Below are 17,171 nucleotides of genomic sequence, written 5' to 3'. Positions count from 1 at the left end.
CCTTGGTGAATCCATGCTGACTGTTCCTGATCACTTTCCTCTCGTGTAAGTGCTTCAGGATTGATTCCTTGAGGACCTGCTCCATGATTTTTCCAGGGACTGAGGTGAGGCTGACTGGCCTGTAGTTCCCAGGATCCTCCTTCTTCCCTTTTTTAAAGATTGGCACTACGTTAGCCTTTTTCCAGTCATCTGGGACTTCTCCCGTTCGCCACGAGTTTTCAAAGATAGTGGCCAATGGCTCTGCAATCACATCCGCCAATTCCTTTAGCACTCTCGGATGCAACTCGTCCGGCCCCATGGATTTGTGCACGTCCAGCTTTTCTAAATAGTCCCTAACCACCTCTTTCTCCACAGAGGGCTGGCCATCTACTCCCCATGTTGCGATGCCCAGCGCAGCAGTCTGGGAGCTGTCCTTGTTAGTGAAGACAGAGGCAAAAAAAGCATTGAGCACGTTAGCTTTTTCCACATCCTCTGTCACTAGGTTGCCTCCCTCATTCAGTAAGGGGCCCACACGTTCCTTGGCTTTCTTCTTGTTGCCAACATACCTGAAGAAACCCTTCTTGTTACTCTTGACATCTCTTGCTAGCTGCAGCTCCAGGTGCGATTTGGCCCTCCTGATTTCATTCCTACATGCCCGAGCAATATTTTTATACTCTTCCCTGGTCATATGTCCAACCTTCCACTTCTTGTAAGCTTCTTTTTTATGTTTAAGATCCGCTAGGATTTCACCATTAAGCCAAGCTGGTCGCCTGCCATATTTACTATTCTTTCGACTCATCGGGATGGTTTGTCCCTGTAACCTCAACAGGGATTCCTTGAAATACAGCCAGCTCTCCTGGACTCCTTTCCCCTTCATGTTAGTCCCCCAGGGGATCCTACCCATCCGCTCCCTGAGGGAGTCGAAGTCTGCTTTCCTGAAGTCCAGGGTCCGTATCCTCTGCTTACCTTTCTTCCCTGTGTCAGGATCCTGAACTCAACCATCTTATGGTCACTGCCTCCCAGATTCCCATCCACTTTTGCTTCCCCCACTAATTCTTCCCTGTTTGTGAGCAGCAGGTCAAGAAAAGCTCCCCCCCAGTTGGCTCGTCTAGCACTTCCACCAGGAAATTGTCCCTTACGCTTTCCAAAAACTTCCTGGATTGTCTATGCACCGCTGTATTGCTCTCCCAGCAAATATCAGGAAAATTAAAGTCACCCATGAGAACCATTCAAGAAGGCAAAGAAAAAATGATCTGACCATACTGGTTCTGGCTCCATCCCACAAACCAAAAGACCAGTACCCACCAGGCCTGTCTGAGACCTTCACGCTGGGACCCCATTCAATGGTTCCAACGCACTCCATGTGGCATTCTCTGAATACCCTGTTGGAGGCCCTGGATCTGCCAGTCCCCTCCTCAGGGGCTCCCCAAACAGCAGGAAGAACCAAAATCTTTACCTCACAGTAGAATATTCCTAACAGGCCCAATCCTCCTTAGAGACATCCCTATGCCTGAAAAAATCACCTTGAGAAGAAAAGGATTGCCCCCTACTGCATGCACAGCTCAGAGCGTCCTCCCACTGGTACAGATGGCACCACCAGTAGAGCAGGAATCTATTAATTTGTCAAACAAATCTGAGGCTCCAGACAAGTCTTTTTCTCCCACCGTACCCAACGGAAATAAGCCCAGACAGAACCCACAGGAGGTATTGGAACCGTCCACTTCCTTCAGGTTATGGCTACTGAGGGGCCATTAGTACCCTATGTCTTGGGGACCTCCCCCATCAGTCAATCCTTTTTACTAGCCTAATGGGATCTGCATAACAGACGTACTGGATCTGTGCAAGAATCACACCGGCCCGTCTCCCACAACGAGTAACAACCAGCTCCATCCAAATGAAGCTGAGCTGGATCCACTGGTTCTGCCAGTTCAAATGGGTGTGCCATTCTCTTCAGCTGAGGAGGCAGTTGCTCCATCATCCCCTTCGTTGCCCAGTGACCACAAGCAGTACCAGGAGCTGTTATAGAGGGTAGCCACTGAGCTTCAGATACCTTCTGAGGAGGTCCAGAACACCCAGCATGGTCTATTGGATACCATCCAGCCCTCTGGATGGGTCACCCTAGAAAGGCCAATCAATCAGGTCGTTTTGGAACTTGCCAGACGTATGGGGTATACCCCTGCCTCCTGTGCCCCCTCCCTGAAGAGGGTCGAAAAATGATATTTTGTGCCAGCTATGGGAGCAGAGTTTTTATTCATTCATCCATTACCCAACTCTTTCATGGTACAAGCAGCTACAGAAAGGTCCAAGACACAGCACCCTACGACTACCCCAACTGACAAGAGCACTAAATGCCTCCACCTTTTGGGGAGGAAAATATTTTCATCAGCTAGTCTCCACTTCAGAGTTGCTAACTACTAGGTACTGTTAGCAAAATAGGATTTCTTGAATTATTCAAAATGTCTAAACCTTAAAGACAAACTTCCTTAGGAAGATAGGGCCCAGTTCCAAGCCCTCATTGATCAAGGCGGGCTGATGGCCAATACATCACTCCAAGCAGCGGTAGAAGCAGCTGACACTGCCTTTCTAGAGCCATTGCCACCGCTATAGTCATGAGGCACAAATTGTGGCTGCAATCTCTGGAGTTCTCCAGGGAAAACCAGAAAACCATGACGGATCTTCCCCTTGAGGAGTCTAACCTCTTTAATGAAAAGACCATTTCTACACACTCTGAAATACTCTAGGACAGCCCTCCACACACTGGGCATTTATACCCCTGTCCTGAAGAGGAAACATCAGAAGCAAACCTACAGGCCCAGACCTTCACCTCAAGCATTCTATCACCAGTGCCCTTATGAATCATCACACAAAAGGCAGTATGCAAAGACCCACCTCTGAGACGGGCACCCCGCCCCACCCACTGTCCAAGGAGTTCTTTGGATGGTATGCTGAAGGAATGTATACTGACGTTGATGCCATGCCTTATTGCCCCCAAAACTCTGTTTGCTGCCTTACGCACTTCGCTCATAACTAAGGGGCAATAACAACAGACAAATGGGTACTAGAGATCTTCCACCACAGCTACACAATCGAGTTTATTTCATCTCTCCACTACAGTCCCCATTCCTGGCCCCTTCTCAGGAACCCACTCTCACAAGGAGGTTCTTCATCAAGAGGTAAAGTCTCTCCTTCCAGAAAGAGGCCATAGAATGGGTGCCACCCTAACATCAAGGGAAGGGATTCTACTCCCATATGTCTTGGTCCCCACGAAGTCTGGTGGTTGGAGACAAATTCATGATTTACACCAACTAAATGTATTCTTCCAAAAAGTAAAATTCCACATGGTCACATTGGCATTAGTTTCAGAGTAACAGCCGTGTTAGTCTGTATTCGTAAAAAGAAAAAAGAAAAGGAGTACTTGTGGCACCTTAGAGACTAACCAGTTTATTTGAGCATGAGCTTTCGTGAGCTACAGCTCACTTCATCGGAACTTGTGGCACCTTAGAGACTAACCAGTTTATTTGAGCATGAGCTTTCGTGAGCTACAGCTCACTTCATCCGATGAAGTGAGCTGTAGCTCACGAAAGCTCATGCTCAAATAAACCGGTTAGTCTCTAAGGTGCCACAAGTACTCATTGGCATTAGTAAGTCCCTTTCTGGAACAGGGGGCACAAGGTTTGTGGCCCTCGACATGAAAGATGCTTACTTTCATATAGACATTCACCTGTCCCACTGAAGAATCCTCATATTCTTCATTGGGAAAGACCACTTCCAATTCAGAGTGCTCCCATTTGGACTAGCTATGGCACTCAGGGTCTCTACAAAAGTCCTTTCAATGGTAATGGCTTGGATGAGAAGACACAGGTTTATTGTCTTTTCATATCTTGATGACTGGCTCCAGACATGCAGATCCAGCAGGGAATTCTAGTTGGCCACCCTATTCCTGCTCCATCTACTATCTTTCCTGGGAATCTGTGTCAGCCACAAAAGTCTACATTGACTCTCACGAGGTCCATAGATTTCATAGGTGCGACTCTGGACTCGACTACAGCAAGTGCCTATTTCCTGTTGGAAAGCTTCCATACCAGGGGTGATTTGATAAAATAGATCACCCTCACATCTCAGACTATGGTCAGAACCTGTCTTTCCCTCCTAAGCCATATGTCCTAATGCGGCCATGTAACACCATTCGCCAGGCTTCATCTCCACTGCCTACAAACCTGGCTTCAGTCCATTTACTCACCAAAGACAACCTCAATGCTAGAATAGCAATTCCAGCCAAAGTTATGGCCTCTCTTGCCTAGTGGACAAATCCAGAGAAAGTCCAAATTGGGGAAAGGGTGGGAACAAGATCTCCTACCTCCCCCCAGTGTAGAGACAGTCATCCTCTGGAATTGGTGTATCAGAAACCACATAACCCTCTCAGCAATATAACTACCAAGTGCACACAACTCCCAAGCAGACAGTCTCAGCAGACACTTTTCCATGGGCCATGAATGGGAGAGTTGCAATTCTGTTCTGAATGAGATCTTAGAATCATAGAATCATAGAATCATAGAATATCAGGGTTGGAAGGGACCCCAGAAGGTCATCTAGTCCAACCCCCTGCTTGAAACAGGACCAATTCCCAGTTAAATCATCCCAGCCAGGGCTTTGTCAAGCCTGACCTTAAAAACCTCTAAGGAAGGAGATTCTACCACCTCCCTAGGTAACGCATTCCAGTGTTTCACCACCCTCTTAGTGAAAAAGTTTTTCCTAATATCCAATCTAAACCTCCCCCATTGCAACTTGAGACCATTACTCCTCGTTCTGTCATCTGCTACCATTGAGAACAGTCTAGAGCCATCCTCTTTGGAACCCCCTTTCAGGTAGTTGAAAGCAGCTATCAAATCCCCCCTCATTCTTCTCTTCTGCAGACTAAACAATCCCAGCTCCCTCAGCCTCTCCTCATAAGTCATGTGCTCTAGACCCCTAATCATTTTTGTTGCCCTTCGCTGGACTCTCTCCAATTTATCCACATCCTTCTTGTAGTGTGGGGCCCAAAACTGGACACAGTACTCCAGATGAGGCCTCACCAGTGTCGAATAGAGGGGAACGATCACATCCCTCGATCTGCTCGCTATGCCCCTACTTATACATCCCAAAATGCCATTGGCCTTCTTGGCAACAAGGGCACACTGTTGACTCATATCCAGCTTCTCGTCCACTGTCACCCCTAGGTCCTTTTCCGCAGAACTGCTGCCTAGCCATTCAGTCCCTAGTCTGTAGCGGTGCATTGGATTCTTCCATCCTAAGTGCAGGACCCTGCACTTATCCTTATTGAACCTCATCAGATTTCTTTTGGCCCAATCCTCCAATTTGTCTAGGTCCTTCTGTATCCTATCCCTCCCCTCCAGCGTATCTACCACTCCTCCCAGTTTAGTATCATCTGCAAATTTGCTGAGAGTGCAATCCACACCATCCTCCAGATCATTTATGAAGATATTGAACAAAACCGGCCCCAGGACCGACCCCTGGGGCACTCCACTTGACACCGGCTGCCAACTAGACATGGAGCCATTTATCACTACCCGTTGAGCCCGACAATCTAGCCAGCTTTCTACCCACCTTATAGTGCATTCATCCAGCCCATACTTCTTTAACTTGCTGACAAGAATACTGTGGGAGACCGTGTCAAAAGCTTTGCTAAAGTCAAGAAACAATACATCCACTGCTTTCCCTTCATCCACAGAACCAGTAATCTCATCATAAAAGGCGATTAGATTAGTCAGGCATGACCTTCCCTTGGTGAATCCATGCTGACTGTTCCTGATCACTTTCCTCTCATGTAAGTGCTTCAGGATTGATTCTTTGAGGACCTGCTCCATGATTTTTCCAGGGACTGAGGTGAGGCTGACCGGCCTGTAGTTCCCAGGATCCTCCTTCTTCCCTTTTTTAAAGATTGGCACTACATTAGCCTTTTTCCAGTCATCCGGGACTTCCCCCGTTCGCCACGAGTTTTCAAAGATAATGGCCAAGGGCTCTGCAATCACAGCCGCCAATTCCTTCAGCACTCTCGGATGTAACTCGTCCGGCCCCATGGACTTGTGCACGTCCAGCTTTTCTAAATAGTCCCTAACCACCTCTATCTCCACAGAGGGCTGGCCATCTCTTCCCCATTCTGTGATGCCCAGCGCAGCAGTCTGGGAGCTGACCTTGTTAGTGAAAACAGAGGCAAAAAAAGCATTGAGTACATTAGCTTTTTCCACATCCTCTGTCACTAGGTTGCCTCCCTCATTCAGTAAGGGGCCCACACTTTCCTTGGCTTTCTTCTTGTTGCCAACATACCTGAAGAAACCCTTCTTGTTACTCTTGACATCTCTTGCTAGCTGCAGCTCCAGGTGCGATTTGGCCCTCCTTATATCTTTCCTACATGCCCGAGCAATATTTTTATACTCTTCCCTGGTCATATGTCCAACCTTCCACTTCTTGTAAGCTTCTTTTTTATGTTTAAGATCCGCTAGGATTTCACCATTAAGCCAAGCTGGTCGCTTGCCATGTTTACTATTCTTCACCAATTGGGGAACACCATCTTGGGATCTCTTTGCTTGGGATCACACGTGGAATACAGATAGGGACAACACATCTCAAAGAACCTCCAGTTACAGGGAAGTAACCTCCATATATTCAATATTGCTAGATACATATTAGCAGACCAAAATCAATCCAGTATATTGGTAATAACATTTAAACATAAAAAGAAGGGTGAGGGAAGACATACTAGAATTCTTCATTTTATATGTGCTTGAGCTTCTGTTTTCTCTCCTTCTGACCCTTTCCTTTCTTGGGCTCTGATTTTGAAGTAGCAGTAAGATTTTACACTACCTGGGTAGGCTAGATTTAGTTCTTTTTAGTTTTGACATTTGGTAAATCAGCATTCTTACACAAAGCATTGAGAAGGAGGGGAGAATTCTTTAAAGTATCCGTCTTGGTAAGGTCATATGCTGCTTTCTTAAATGGGTTTCTAAAGAAATGGAGCATCATTGATAACTATTATATAGAATTAAAATCACTTGGTCAGATCCATAATGCAAGTTAAAGTATCTTGATTTACAAGTTTGGCTTGGCATCTTTTTGCATGGATGTAACTTTCCCCTTTGGGGTGGGGGGGGAATGGCAATATATGACACTGATGAGATCAACATTAAGGGTCAAATTCTGCCTTCATTTTCACTCCTGCAAGCTCACTGGTATGTTAAGGGTATGTGAAAGAGTTATCTTACTCAGCAACACTGCACATGAACCTTGACTTACCAAACTGGCAAAAGTTGAAAAGAACTGCTGCGAGCCAGTGTGGTGTTGAAAAATCAGACTGGTGTTTCAAAATCATAGCCCACTGAGTTTGCATGGGGATAAGTAAATGCAGAATTTGGTCCACAGCTTATAAAGGACCCAAGCTGGGTGTCAAATAAACACTGAGAAAACATTTCAGTTTTTAAAATTTATTTGACATTCAGAAAAGGAAAGCTCAGCACAGGTAAATGTAACTATTAATGAAAGCTGGCTTTTAACTTGGACTAGTTTGAGAGTAAATTTATTCCATATTCAGTCCAAGCTGAGAGAGACAACGTGGCCATCAATCCTCAGTACAAAAGCATGAACAAGTTTTGGCAGGGTCCATGGCAGAAATTAAACTGACTTGCTAAATCATGTCTCTATTATCTAAATTCTAGCTAGTGTTTTCCTTGGCTTCTACTGTTTTCAGTTTAGGGTCAGTCAATTACTGCATTCTTGTTCAGTTTCTGGTATATTTGTGCTACGTAGTAACATATTTACTTATAAGTCAGATGGGCCAAGGCCCAAGGCAACAATTGAGGGGCAATATACAGTGGTCAAAACCAATTGTTTTTCATCAAACTTTTTTCTGTTTTCATTTTAATTTGACTTGGTCATATTTCTCTGATCGCTTGGACACTGTCCAGTGCATTTCCATGTATACTTGAGGTTTTTTTGTGATTCAGTGCCAGTACTCTAGGCAGTCTATTAGGGCAATTTTTTATATCCTGCTATTAGGTGATTGCCAGCCTCTAAGTCCAAAGGGGTAACATTTTACATCACTGGCCAGAGACCAACAAAAAGGGGTTAATCAATCAATGGCTGCTTCCTAACATTTCAAAATACTGTAATTTATTTGACTTTTTAAACTGTTGCTGTAAACCACAAAATAGAGACGTCTGCGTCAAGTCTCCTAAATGCCGCACTGTGACAAAATTTACCAAAGAAAATAATGCTAAAAGCAAAGATTAAGATTTAATGTGTGTATTTTGGAAGATCAAGATCAACATGAATACACTGCATGTATCTAGTTGTATATCGGATCAGAGGAAAGGAGTTTAAAGACCCATGACAGACATGATCAAGGGGCCAAAGGGATTGACTTATAAGGAAAGATTTGTATGTAATCTGAGCAATGACTGAGGAAAGGGATATGATAAGTCTTCAAATACTGGAAGGGTTAGAGTAAATCTACAGCGATTGGAAGGGTATTACATGCTGGCATATCTAGGAGTTGTGAGATGAAATTAAGAAGGGGAAATGGCAGTCTGAATATCAGTAAAATCAATCTTCTTGACAGTGCAATGAATAAGGCTATGGAAAATGCCTCATTCTACCAAGAAAAATGATAGAAGCCCAGTTGCCTGAGAATTCTAAAATGAAACTGGATGAAATGCTGTCAGTGTGCTGTATAGAATAAACCTGCATTGCCAGAGAGAGAGGATTAGTTGACCTACAGTGACATGTGTCTTCCATCTCCCAGGCTCCAAAGCTCTTGGAAGCCAGTGGAAAGAATCCCATTAACTATGATGGAATTTGAATTGGGACCTAAACTCTGTGAGTCAGAAACTACACCATTTGTGTCCTGTACAAACCTTGCCGGGGACCTCTTTCCAACACTTTTGTCTCGTGGCCTGGTTAAAACTTCATTGGAATTGTAGAGCAACTGGGACGTACTCATGTTGTGACCAAGTTATGTAGCAGAGCTAAGAACTTTGTATGTAACCGAAGCTTCAGCCCTGACACGGAACACAGTTAAGATCCTGTCTGCAGTACAGATCTGAACTGTTGTAACTGGGTCAGGGGACATCAGTGTCGTGAGCAGGTCATGGTCGTTTTTGTGTTGGAGACTGGCCCTACGATTAGAGTGACCAGACAGCAAATGTGAAAAATTGGGGCGGGGGTGGGGGGTAATAGGAGCCTATATAAGAAAAAGACCCAAAAATCGGGACTGTCCCTATAAAATCGGGACATCTGGTCGCCCTACCTACGATGCACTATGGAGCGAACAGCGGAGGGCTGCAGACAGAGTACTGTGTGAGGGAAAGCAGCTTCAGAAGTTATAGGCCGAAAGGACCCTACAAAACTCCACCAGGCCAGGTCTGAACTCGAACAAATTCCAGTTGGGCTGGGTTTGAGGCACTAATACAGTGATGTCAGACTTCTGTCCCCAATCCTGTTTCCCTGACATTGACAGCATGCACTCATTGTTCAGTTTCGTAGATTAATTTGGGGGCAGATTCTGGTGGGGACTCCCTGAGAGGGATGCGGGAAGCTGGCGTGCAACTACATTGCGCAGCGTAAGAGAGAGACTCTGTCACTGTTACAGTCCCTGCGCTCTCCTGAGGTACACACTGCCGCAAAAGGAACAGGAAGGAAGCAGAATCAAGGTCTCACCCACCTCCTCCACATTACTTCACAGAGGAAGAGACCAGTTGAGTGAGGAGGAGGAGCCTGCACCTTCCTAAAGAATAGTGTAATCTGCACCGGCCCCTTGCACGCTGGGCCCATGAGACACAATCCCTCCCTGAGTTGCTCAGTGGATGGCACCGCTTAATGCTACTGCTCAGTCAGGCCACAATGACACAATTTAACCCCCCGCCCCTCCAAAAAGATGTTAAAGATTCCATAAACTCCTTTCAGACTTCCAGAGCTGTGAAATACCCTGAGCGTTTTGTAAGAGTAACACTACCAAAATGAAACAAACAGATACATTTCATTTCAGCTCTAGGTCCCTGGCTTAACTCCAGCACAGGGTAATATTTACTGGAAGTTTTACCTTCCATAAGGGCTGCTCGGTGGCCTATGTCAAATGAGTTTGGTCTCAGTCTAGTTCTAAGTAGAGAGGTGTCCCCATCGCAAGCCTTCTTCCGCAATCACCAAAGATCAGCAGAGAGGCCAAGGATAGAATGGGTACAGAAACCAAACTTGTCTCTTGTCTCTAGAGCTGGTCCCACCGAGGGAAAGTTGAGACTCATTAGCAGGGCAGCATGCAGGGAAACCTGCAGTAAAGCTGCCTGTGTTCTGGCCATTCTGTGGAAGAACTGGGCCTTTCGTTGTTCTGCTGGGCTCTGGCCACCGTCCCAGAATTTAAATAAGCCAGCATCATTCAAGAACACTAATAGGTTCTTTGTTTCACTAACCTATTTAGACTAAAAACAATTAACTGCTACTTACACATCATTAGGCTATACTGTATGAAAACAATTCCATCAAATTCTCTTCACATTTAAAATCTCCTGGCAGTCATATATCAGGAGAGGGAATGTAACCAAGCTTGCTGTATTCCAGGATTCAGTAATTACATGATTTTGCTGTAGAATTACGCAGGGGAATCTAAATTTTCTACTTTTAAATTAAGATTTTAGCCCTTATAGCTGTGAAAATAAACTTCCAAATGTAAATAAATGCAGAATGTCTTCCTGAGGCTGCAGACACCCTGAAACAATAACTCACAGTGGCATAATTTGCCCTCATTGATCAGCATGGGCTATGTGAAAACACTATTACATTCCTGAATGTTTTAGCTGCAACACAGAAGTAATGCAAAGTCCACTGTATTATTATGTATTAGCTGTAGTGTCGGGTATTGGGAGAGGAACAGTGGGATGGCTTCTCATTGTCAAGAGTTAACGAGATTTAGGGAGCAGAGATTCAAGCCCTCCCAAAACTTTCAAGTTACCTACAACCCTGCCCATGAGAGTGAGGGAAAGAAAAGAGGCCAAAATCATGAAAAGCCTCCTCTGTGCCAAAAGCCTCTTGTCCCCTACTGAACTGCCAAACCTCCACTTTCTCCCTTATAACTTGTACAGTGCAGCTACATGTTGCAAATACTAAAATCTGTGTGGGCAGCATAAAACTGTTTGAAATTGATATCGAGATAAATAAGTCTGTGAGGCCGTACTGACTGTATTACTCATTTGCACATTTAATTCAGAAACAGGCTCCATTTTTCAATTTAGCTGGAGCTGCATCAAGATTTCCAGTTTGACCCACCTGAGCAGGGGGCCTCCCCACAGAATGTAGGTTTTGCTTGGCACAGAGCACCTTGTTTTTGGTATGAAATATGTTAGCACTTTCAAGATGTTTTTCCCCTCACCACAGCTAGTGCAAGAGACCAAGTTTAACTGACTGTAAAAATAAACTGTAGAATACACCTGAAGATATCTGGTGATAAGCTTCCTTAGGAATCTCACCCAGGTTTTCAAGGCATAATAGTGTCCACAACAAAGGTACAGATAGCTAAACTGCCTTGCGTTAAAGTGGATTTCTAATTTGTTTCTTGAGGAGTTCATCTTGCAAGGTAATTCCTGCTGTTCACCTACCCTATTGAAGTAACTACCAAGAGTGTAATGGGTTTCTTATCCTTTTTTCCCTAGGAGTGTCAAGAGCATCAGTGCAGCATATTGAATTCTGCTCTTGTACTAAGGAGAAAAAACATAAAATATTAAGGATCTTTTCCTGTGCAGAGCTAGATTGTGTGTGGCATCCCCTGAAAGACACAGACTAGGAGCGGAGGAGTCAAAGATGATTTTAAGATTGTTCCTTCTCCAAGAGCCAAGTCTTCCCTAAGTTAGTGAGCCTCCCCACGCTTGCCAGTGGGCTGCTCTGAAGCTCATCTATAGAAATCTTTCTGCCCCTGGCTCCCACCTGTGCTACACTAGACTTCTCCTGCACTGGGGGAGTTCTGCCTGGATCTGTTGCCTTTACAACCTGTAAATGTTGTCAGAGTGGCATATAGACATACATGGGGCCAGAGTGGCAAATACCTTCTAATTGTGGGGGGGTTGTAATGAATTATATACGCAGATCTGGATAAAGTCCAGCATGTCATTTGAATCCTTCCCTTCTCTTTTCTGCATGCAGAAGTAGGGCTGATAATTTGCAAAAGACCAAGGAAGTCACTGGGACTGCTCATGTGAGTGACTGCCTGCTCAGCAATGGGCATAAAGACTTCCCAGTTTTCCTTTGAGCTACAAATTTGGTTTGAGCTTTAAAGAGGCCTTTTGTGGTATCAGGGTAACCCTGTCATCCATAATGTGTACCGTAGTGCTAATATTTAAAGAGAGTGGGGGATTAAAAGATTCATTACTAATTCTCATTCTCTAGCATGGAAGGTTCCATTGTGCGCCTGCCAGAGATAGTCGCCTTGAAGAAGAGATACAAAGCCTATCTCTACTTGGATGAGGCTCACAGCATTGGTGCTGTGGGAGCCACCGGCCGGGGAGTCGTGGAATATTTTGGAATGGACCCTGAAGATGTCGATGTATTGATGGGTACATTCACCAAAAGCTTTGGAGCAGCTGGAGGATACATAGCTGGCAAGAAGGTAAATAGAAAACTTCTAGTCTCTGTTTGGCACCAAAACAAATGGCATCTTATCTGTGTATGGTATGTATAGCTGCCTTTCCATATAATCTGCCATATAGTAGTGCTATTATAGAGAATTCATCATTCCTGTTTGGATCCCAAATGCATGATTGAGCTGTTCAGATATTCTTCATGTTGAGATGGGTAGAATATTCAGTTTTCTTATTTTTGTTTGATATTCATATTAGGTAATTTGCTGCGCGATTGGTACTTTTGTCCCAAATCTGGGTGGAGGGCTTTATAAATAATGCTGCTGTTCATTGTCTTGGGGATATTTGGCCAGCTGTGAGTGGCTAAATATACTTCAATGTACAGATTTGCATGCCCAGTTTGGGATTATGCCAGTATAACTATACCTGTAAACTATATCAGTACAACTGGTAAAACTTTCCTGTGTACACAAGGCCTTAAGCCTTTATGTCCTGTAACTAGGCCCCCTACCTATGACTTATCCTAGTTTGTATAAAGTCATTTGGCTCAGGTAAGTAGCAGGGGAGGTCTCACTGCAGCATCAGGGCCTAAGAATTGCACTCAGAGCCACTAGCACAAATCCCCATGCCCACATCGAGTCCCATTTAAGTCTGTAGTGCTCTGCACAGGTGCAGGGGTTCAGGCTGGTGGTGGATCCAATTGCATGATTGGGGCCTGTTTTCATTTTCAGCTTATGCAGAAGCATGTGTCAAGGACGAAGGAGTGTGTTAAAGTGGAGAGCATGTGGCAATGAGGAGTTGCAATGGATTTTGATGGAACTGCTAGGTAGGGTTCAGCCTTATAGTAAAGACAAACTAATAAGAGTACAGTGAAGTTGAATACAGACACTAGTAAGGTTACTTTTCTTCTGCTAAGTGTAATGGGAGACAAACTGCACTGTTTGCCATTTGCACATCACAGTCATCCTTCTGACAGGTGGGACAATTCTGTATTTTAAATACAGCTTGTTGATTAGTCCCGCAGTGAGCCCAGGTTTCCCGCCTCCCCTTCTGTAAAGAGTCTCATTATAAGCAAAGCAGTATTCTAGTTTGTAGCTTTGTTTCAGCTGTGGGTGCACAGCTTACATTTTAAAGGATCTACATTTGCCAAGTATCACCTGTATTTCTTCAGACCATGGATTTTTAATAACAATTAAGAAAATAAATCAGTCATGAAATGTTTTGGTCAAATATCCTTGATCTCCGTATGTTCTCACCTGTATCAGTAGATGGGAAGGCGTTTTGCTCTCCTGACAACTCAAAGTTAACTCAAATTTTGTTTCACTTGTTTAAGGAACTTGTGGATTTTTTACGAACTCACTCCCATAGTGCTATTTATGCCACATCTATGTGTCCACCTGTAGCAGAGCAGATCATTAGGTCAATGAAATGTGTCATGGGACTAGACGGAACAACACAAGGTAAGACCCCTTTTAGTAACTGCACGCATTTTATTTATAATCTTAGCATGTACTGACAGGGAGCAAAAAATACCTTCCAACAACAAAGGTCCCAAAAGCAGTAGAAAAGTATGGTAAAAATGGCAGTGTAAATGTAGTCATTCACATTGTACAGTCTATCATATCCATCCTGGCATGCCCTTGGGTGTTTTTAATCATACTGCTACATACTTTTATGCACAGTTTCATCAATGATCTCAGAGTACACTGGAAGCCATTTCAAACTAAGCTTCACAACACTCCTGCAAGAAGATGTCTGTTTTGCTGTTGGGTAAACTGAGGCACGCAGTGGTTAGGTGACTTGTTTGAGGTCACAGAGCAAGACAGTGGCAGAGATGGAAGTGCCCCTCTGGAGTCCTTGCTCTCAATTGCCTTTTCTAGCCACTAGACCACATAAGCTTCCCAAAAATATATATGAAAAGGATATAAACGCTTTAAATCTGATGATTGACTTTACAGCATGAGTTCAGAGTTAAAGCTGAGGATCTCTTATTAATCATCTTGTTGGACTTAGATATTGCAATAAAAATACTACTTAGAGACCACTCCTGGAGTTTCAAACTCAGCCTTGTCTCAATAGAGGTGGTTGCCACATGAGATTCTTGATGAATGTAAATGTTTGAAACAGCAAGTGATTGAAAGCATGATATAGACTTTCTACCCAGGTGTGACACTGTACATGATGGTACTATTAAAATTATGACATTAATGTCACACTTCAATTTGTAATTAGACTGCAGTGTCCTGAAGTTAAATTTGTTTCCGAACATGCTTTGTCCCCAGGTTCTGGAGAAACTGCAATAAAGACATATTGATTTCATTTATGGAGGATAAGTTTTATTTGTATTCCTTCTGTGATGGGGATCTACTTAAGGTAGCCAAGGATCAGAGTCTCTGTATAATGTACACTATATAAACTATAGAACAACTGTGTTATGTAAGGTACTATCTGCTACTACTGCAGTATGTTACTGAAGTATATCCAAGCTCCTAGGACTTAAATTTCTCCTAACCCAGGGGTAATAGCTGATGTACCAATGCATTTTAATTTTCTGGAGGTGTTTAGGGAGAACGATGTGGATTTTGCAATTTTATGTATAACATATACTTGAAGAGCCAGATTGTTGTCCTGAACAGCAGTTCATTTATGCTGGTTCAGCAGCATAAAGGAGGTAGAATCTTCTTGTAGTAGGGGTCCCTGACTCAGAAGATCTACTCAGTGACTTCCTGCTGGCCCTCCCTCATAGTCCTGGGTTGGAGGGCAAGCTGGGGATGGAGACTGACAGAGGCATGGCCACATCAGACTGCACTCCAACTATTTTGTACTGATGCAATGGCCCATAGAGTGCTGTTGCAAACCAGTACAATTTAGAGCAGCCCTGGGGCTACTTAGAATTGCACCGGGGGCCAATGGGTCCTCTGGCCCAGGCAGCATTTGCAAGGTGCCAGTGCAGAAAAGGAGGAATGGAGAATCTGGCTCAAAATACCAAAATTTGCTTCAGTGCACGAGCAAAAATTAAGGTTACTTGGAATCTAGAAACACTCCATTGTGATGCCTGAAGGCTGGGGAAACAATATTTTAGTCATTTAGGCAAATAATCCAAACTGGATTAAGGAAGTTGTTGTTATACTCTCCAATTTGAAAGTTAAGGGTTGGGGATAGTAATATCTATGTAGGTTTCAGAGTAGCAGCCACGTTAGTTTGTATCCGCAAAAAGAAAGGGAGTACTTGTGGCATCTTAGAGACTAACAAATTTATTTGACAGGTTTCAGAGTAGCAGCCGTGTTAGTCTGTATTCGCAAAAAGAAAAGGAGCACTTGTGGCACCTTGGAGACTAACAATTTTATTTGAGCATAAGCTTTCGTGAGCTACAGCTCACTTCATCGGGTGAATGCATCCGATGAAGTGAGCTGTAGCTCACGAAAGTTTATGCTCAAATAAATTTGTTAGTCTCTAAGGTGCCACAAGTCCTCCTTTTCTTTTTGCGAATACAGACTAACACGGCTGCTACTCTGAAACCTATGATATAAGAGACTCACTATACTCCTTGTATTTTACCTACTACATTCAAATGGTCCTGATACATTATATAATCCTCTGAATCAGTTTTATAAAAATGCTTGCCAACAGAGGGCAATATTGTACCAACCCTTTTCAAGAGTTTTGTCTTTAGGGCCTAAAATATACGGTATGTAAAGCATTATATCTGTAGAGCATTTCTAATCTCAGCCTTCCAGAGCTGCTTAGAAATGGCTTTGGGGTAACATGAGTCTGCATATAGTGTAAAGCAGGCTCATCGGAGTCCTGGGTTCAAAAGAGAGCCTTTAAAGCTGTCTACACCTAGGTGATTTGGAGGATTAGAGTTTCAGAAAAAGTTCTGTCAGCAGCAGTGTAGTTTAGTGACACAATGTTTGTATTTTTACATAAACTGAGTTGCTTCGCTTATCTCTGTTAGCTCTGGCAATTTATTTTAATTTGCCTTGTAACATTTAATACAAATATACTGAGCATCAGGTCATCAGCTTTGATGCTGCTTTGGCTTCAGGAACACAGATTGTGGCTCAGAATGTAAACAGAAAGAGGGGGAGAGAGCGTGCTCTGGTTGAATCTTCCTAGATGTTAGTTTAGCACCTAGTACAGCGGGGCCCTTATCTTGACTGGGGCCCTTGTGCATTAATATAATATAAAATAGCAGCTGTTAATTTTTGAATGATCCTCATGGGGCAACATGCCACATGACGGGAAAGTCTCAGCTCAGACAAGATGGCATCCCTACATCCAAAAATGGAAGAAACCATTGACATATGGAGTTTATCTGTCCCTTGCAGAAGGTTAAGTAATTCACCTTTATGCACACGTTTCTCTTCCCAATTCCAAATTAAGGACCACACAGAAAACTCTATGAAGAATGGGGTCTTCATGAGGAATGGGTAAAGTTGGGTATGGGTCTTCCAACAGCCCTATGAAGATTACCCAGGAAAGATAACATGGCCTCAGGCCATATTACCTTTTTCGCAGACTCCTCTGTACTGGGGAAGCTTCCAGAGCCAGTGAGGAGGGATGGCCTCTCCCTGCAGGTCT

The 17,171-nt window shown here is 43.9% G+C and overlaps 1 protein-coding gene across 1 annotated transcript in view; it reads left to right on the top strand.

Annotated features, from left to right (window-relative positions):
• SPTLC3 (serine palmitoyltransferase long chain base subunit 3) overlaps nt 1–17,171 on the top strand; it is a 133,565-nt gene that overhangs the window by 95,904 nt on the left and 20,490 nt on the right. Inside the window, exons 8-9 of the mRNA XM_074947176.1 lie at nt 12,400–12,619; nt 13,924–14,050. Of these exons, the coding sequence (XP_074803277.1) occupies nt 12,400–12,619; nt 13,924–14,050 (347 nt within the window). The remainder of the gene's footprint in view (nt 1–12,399; nt 12,620–13,923; nt 14,051–17,171) is intronic.

The sequence above is a fragment of the Natator depressus genome, chromosome 3, assembly GCF_965152275.1.
Source record: "Natator depressus isolate rNatDep1 chromosome 3, rNatDep2.hap1, whole genome shotgun sequence".
NCBI lineage: Eukaryota > Metazoa > Chordata > Testudines > Cheloniidae > Natator > Natator depressus.
This window is presented reverse-complemented; position numbering and strand designations above follow the sequence as displayed.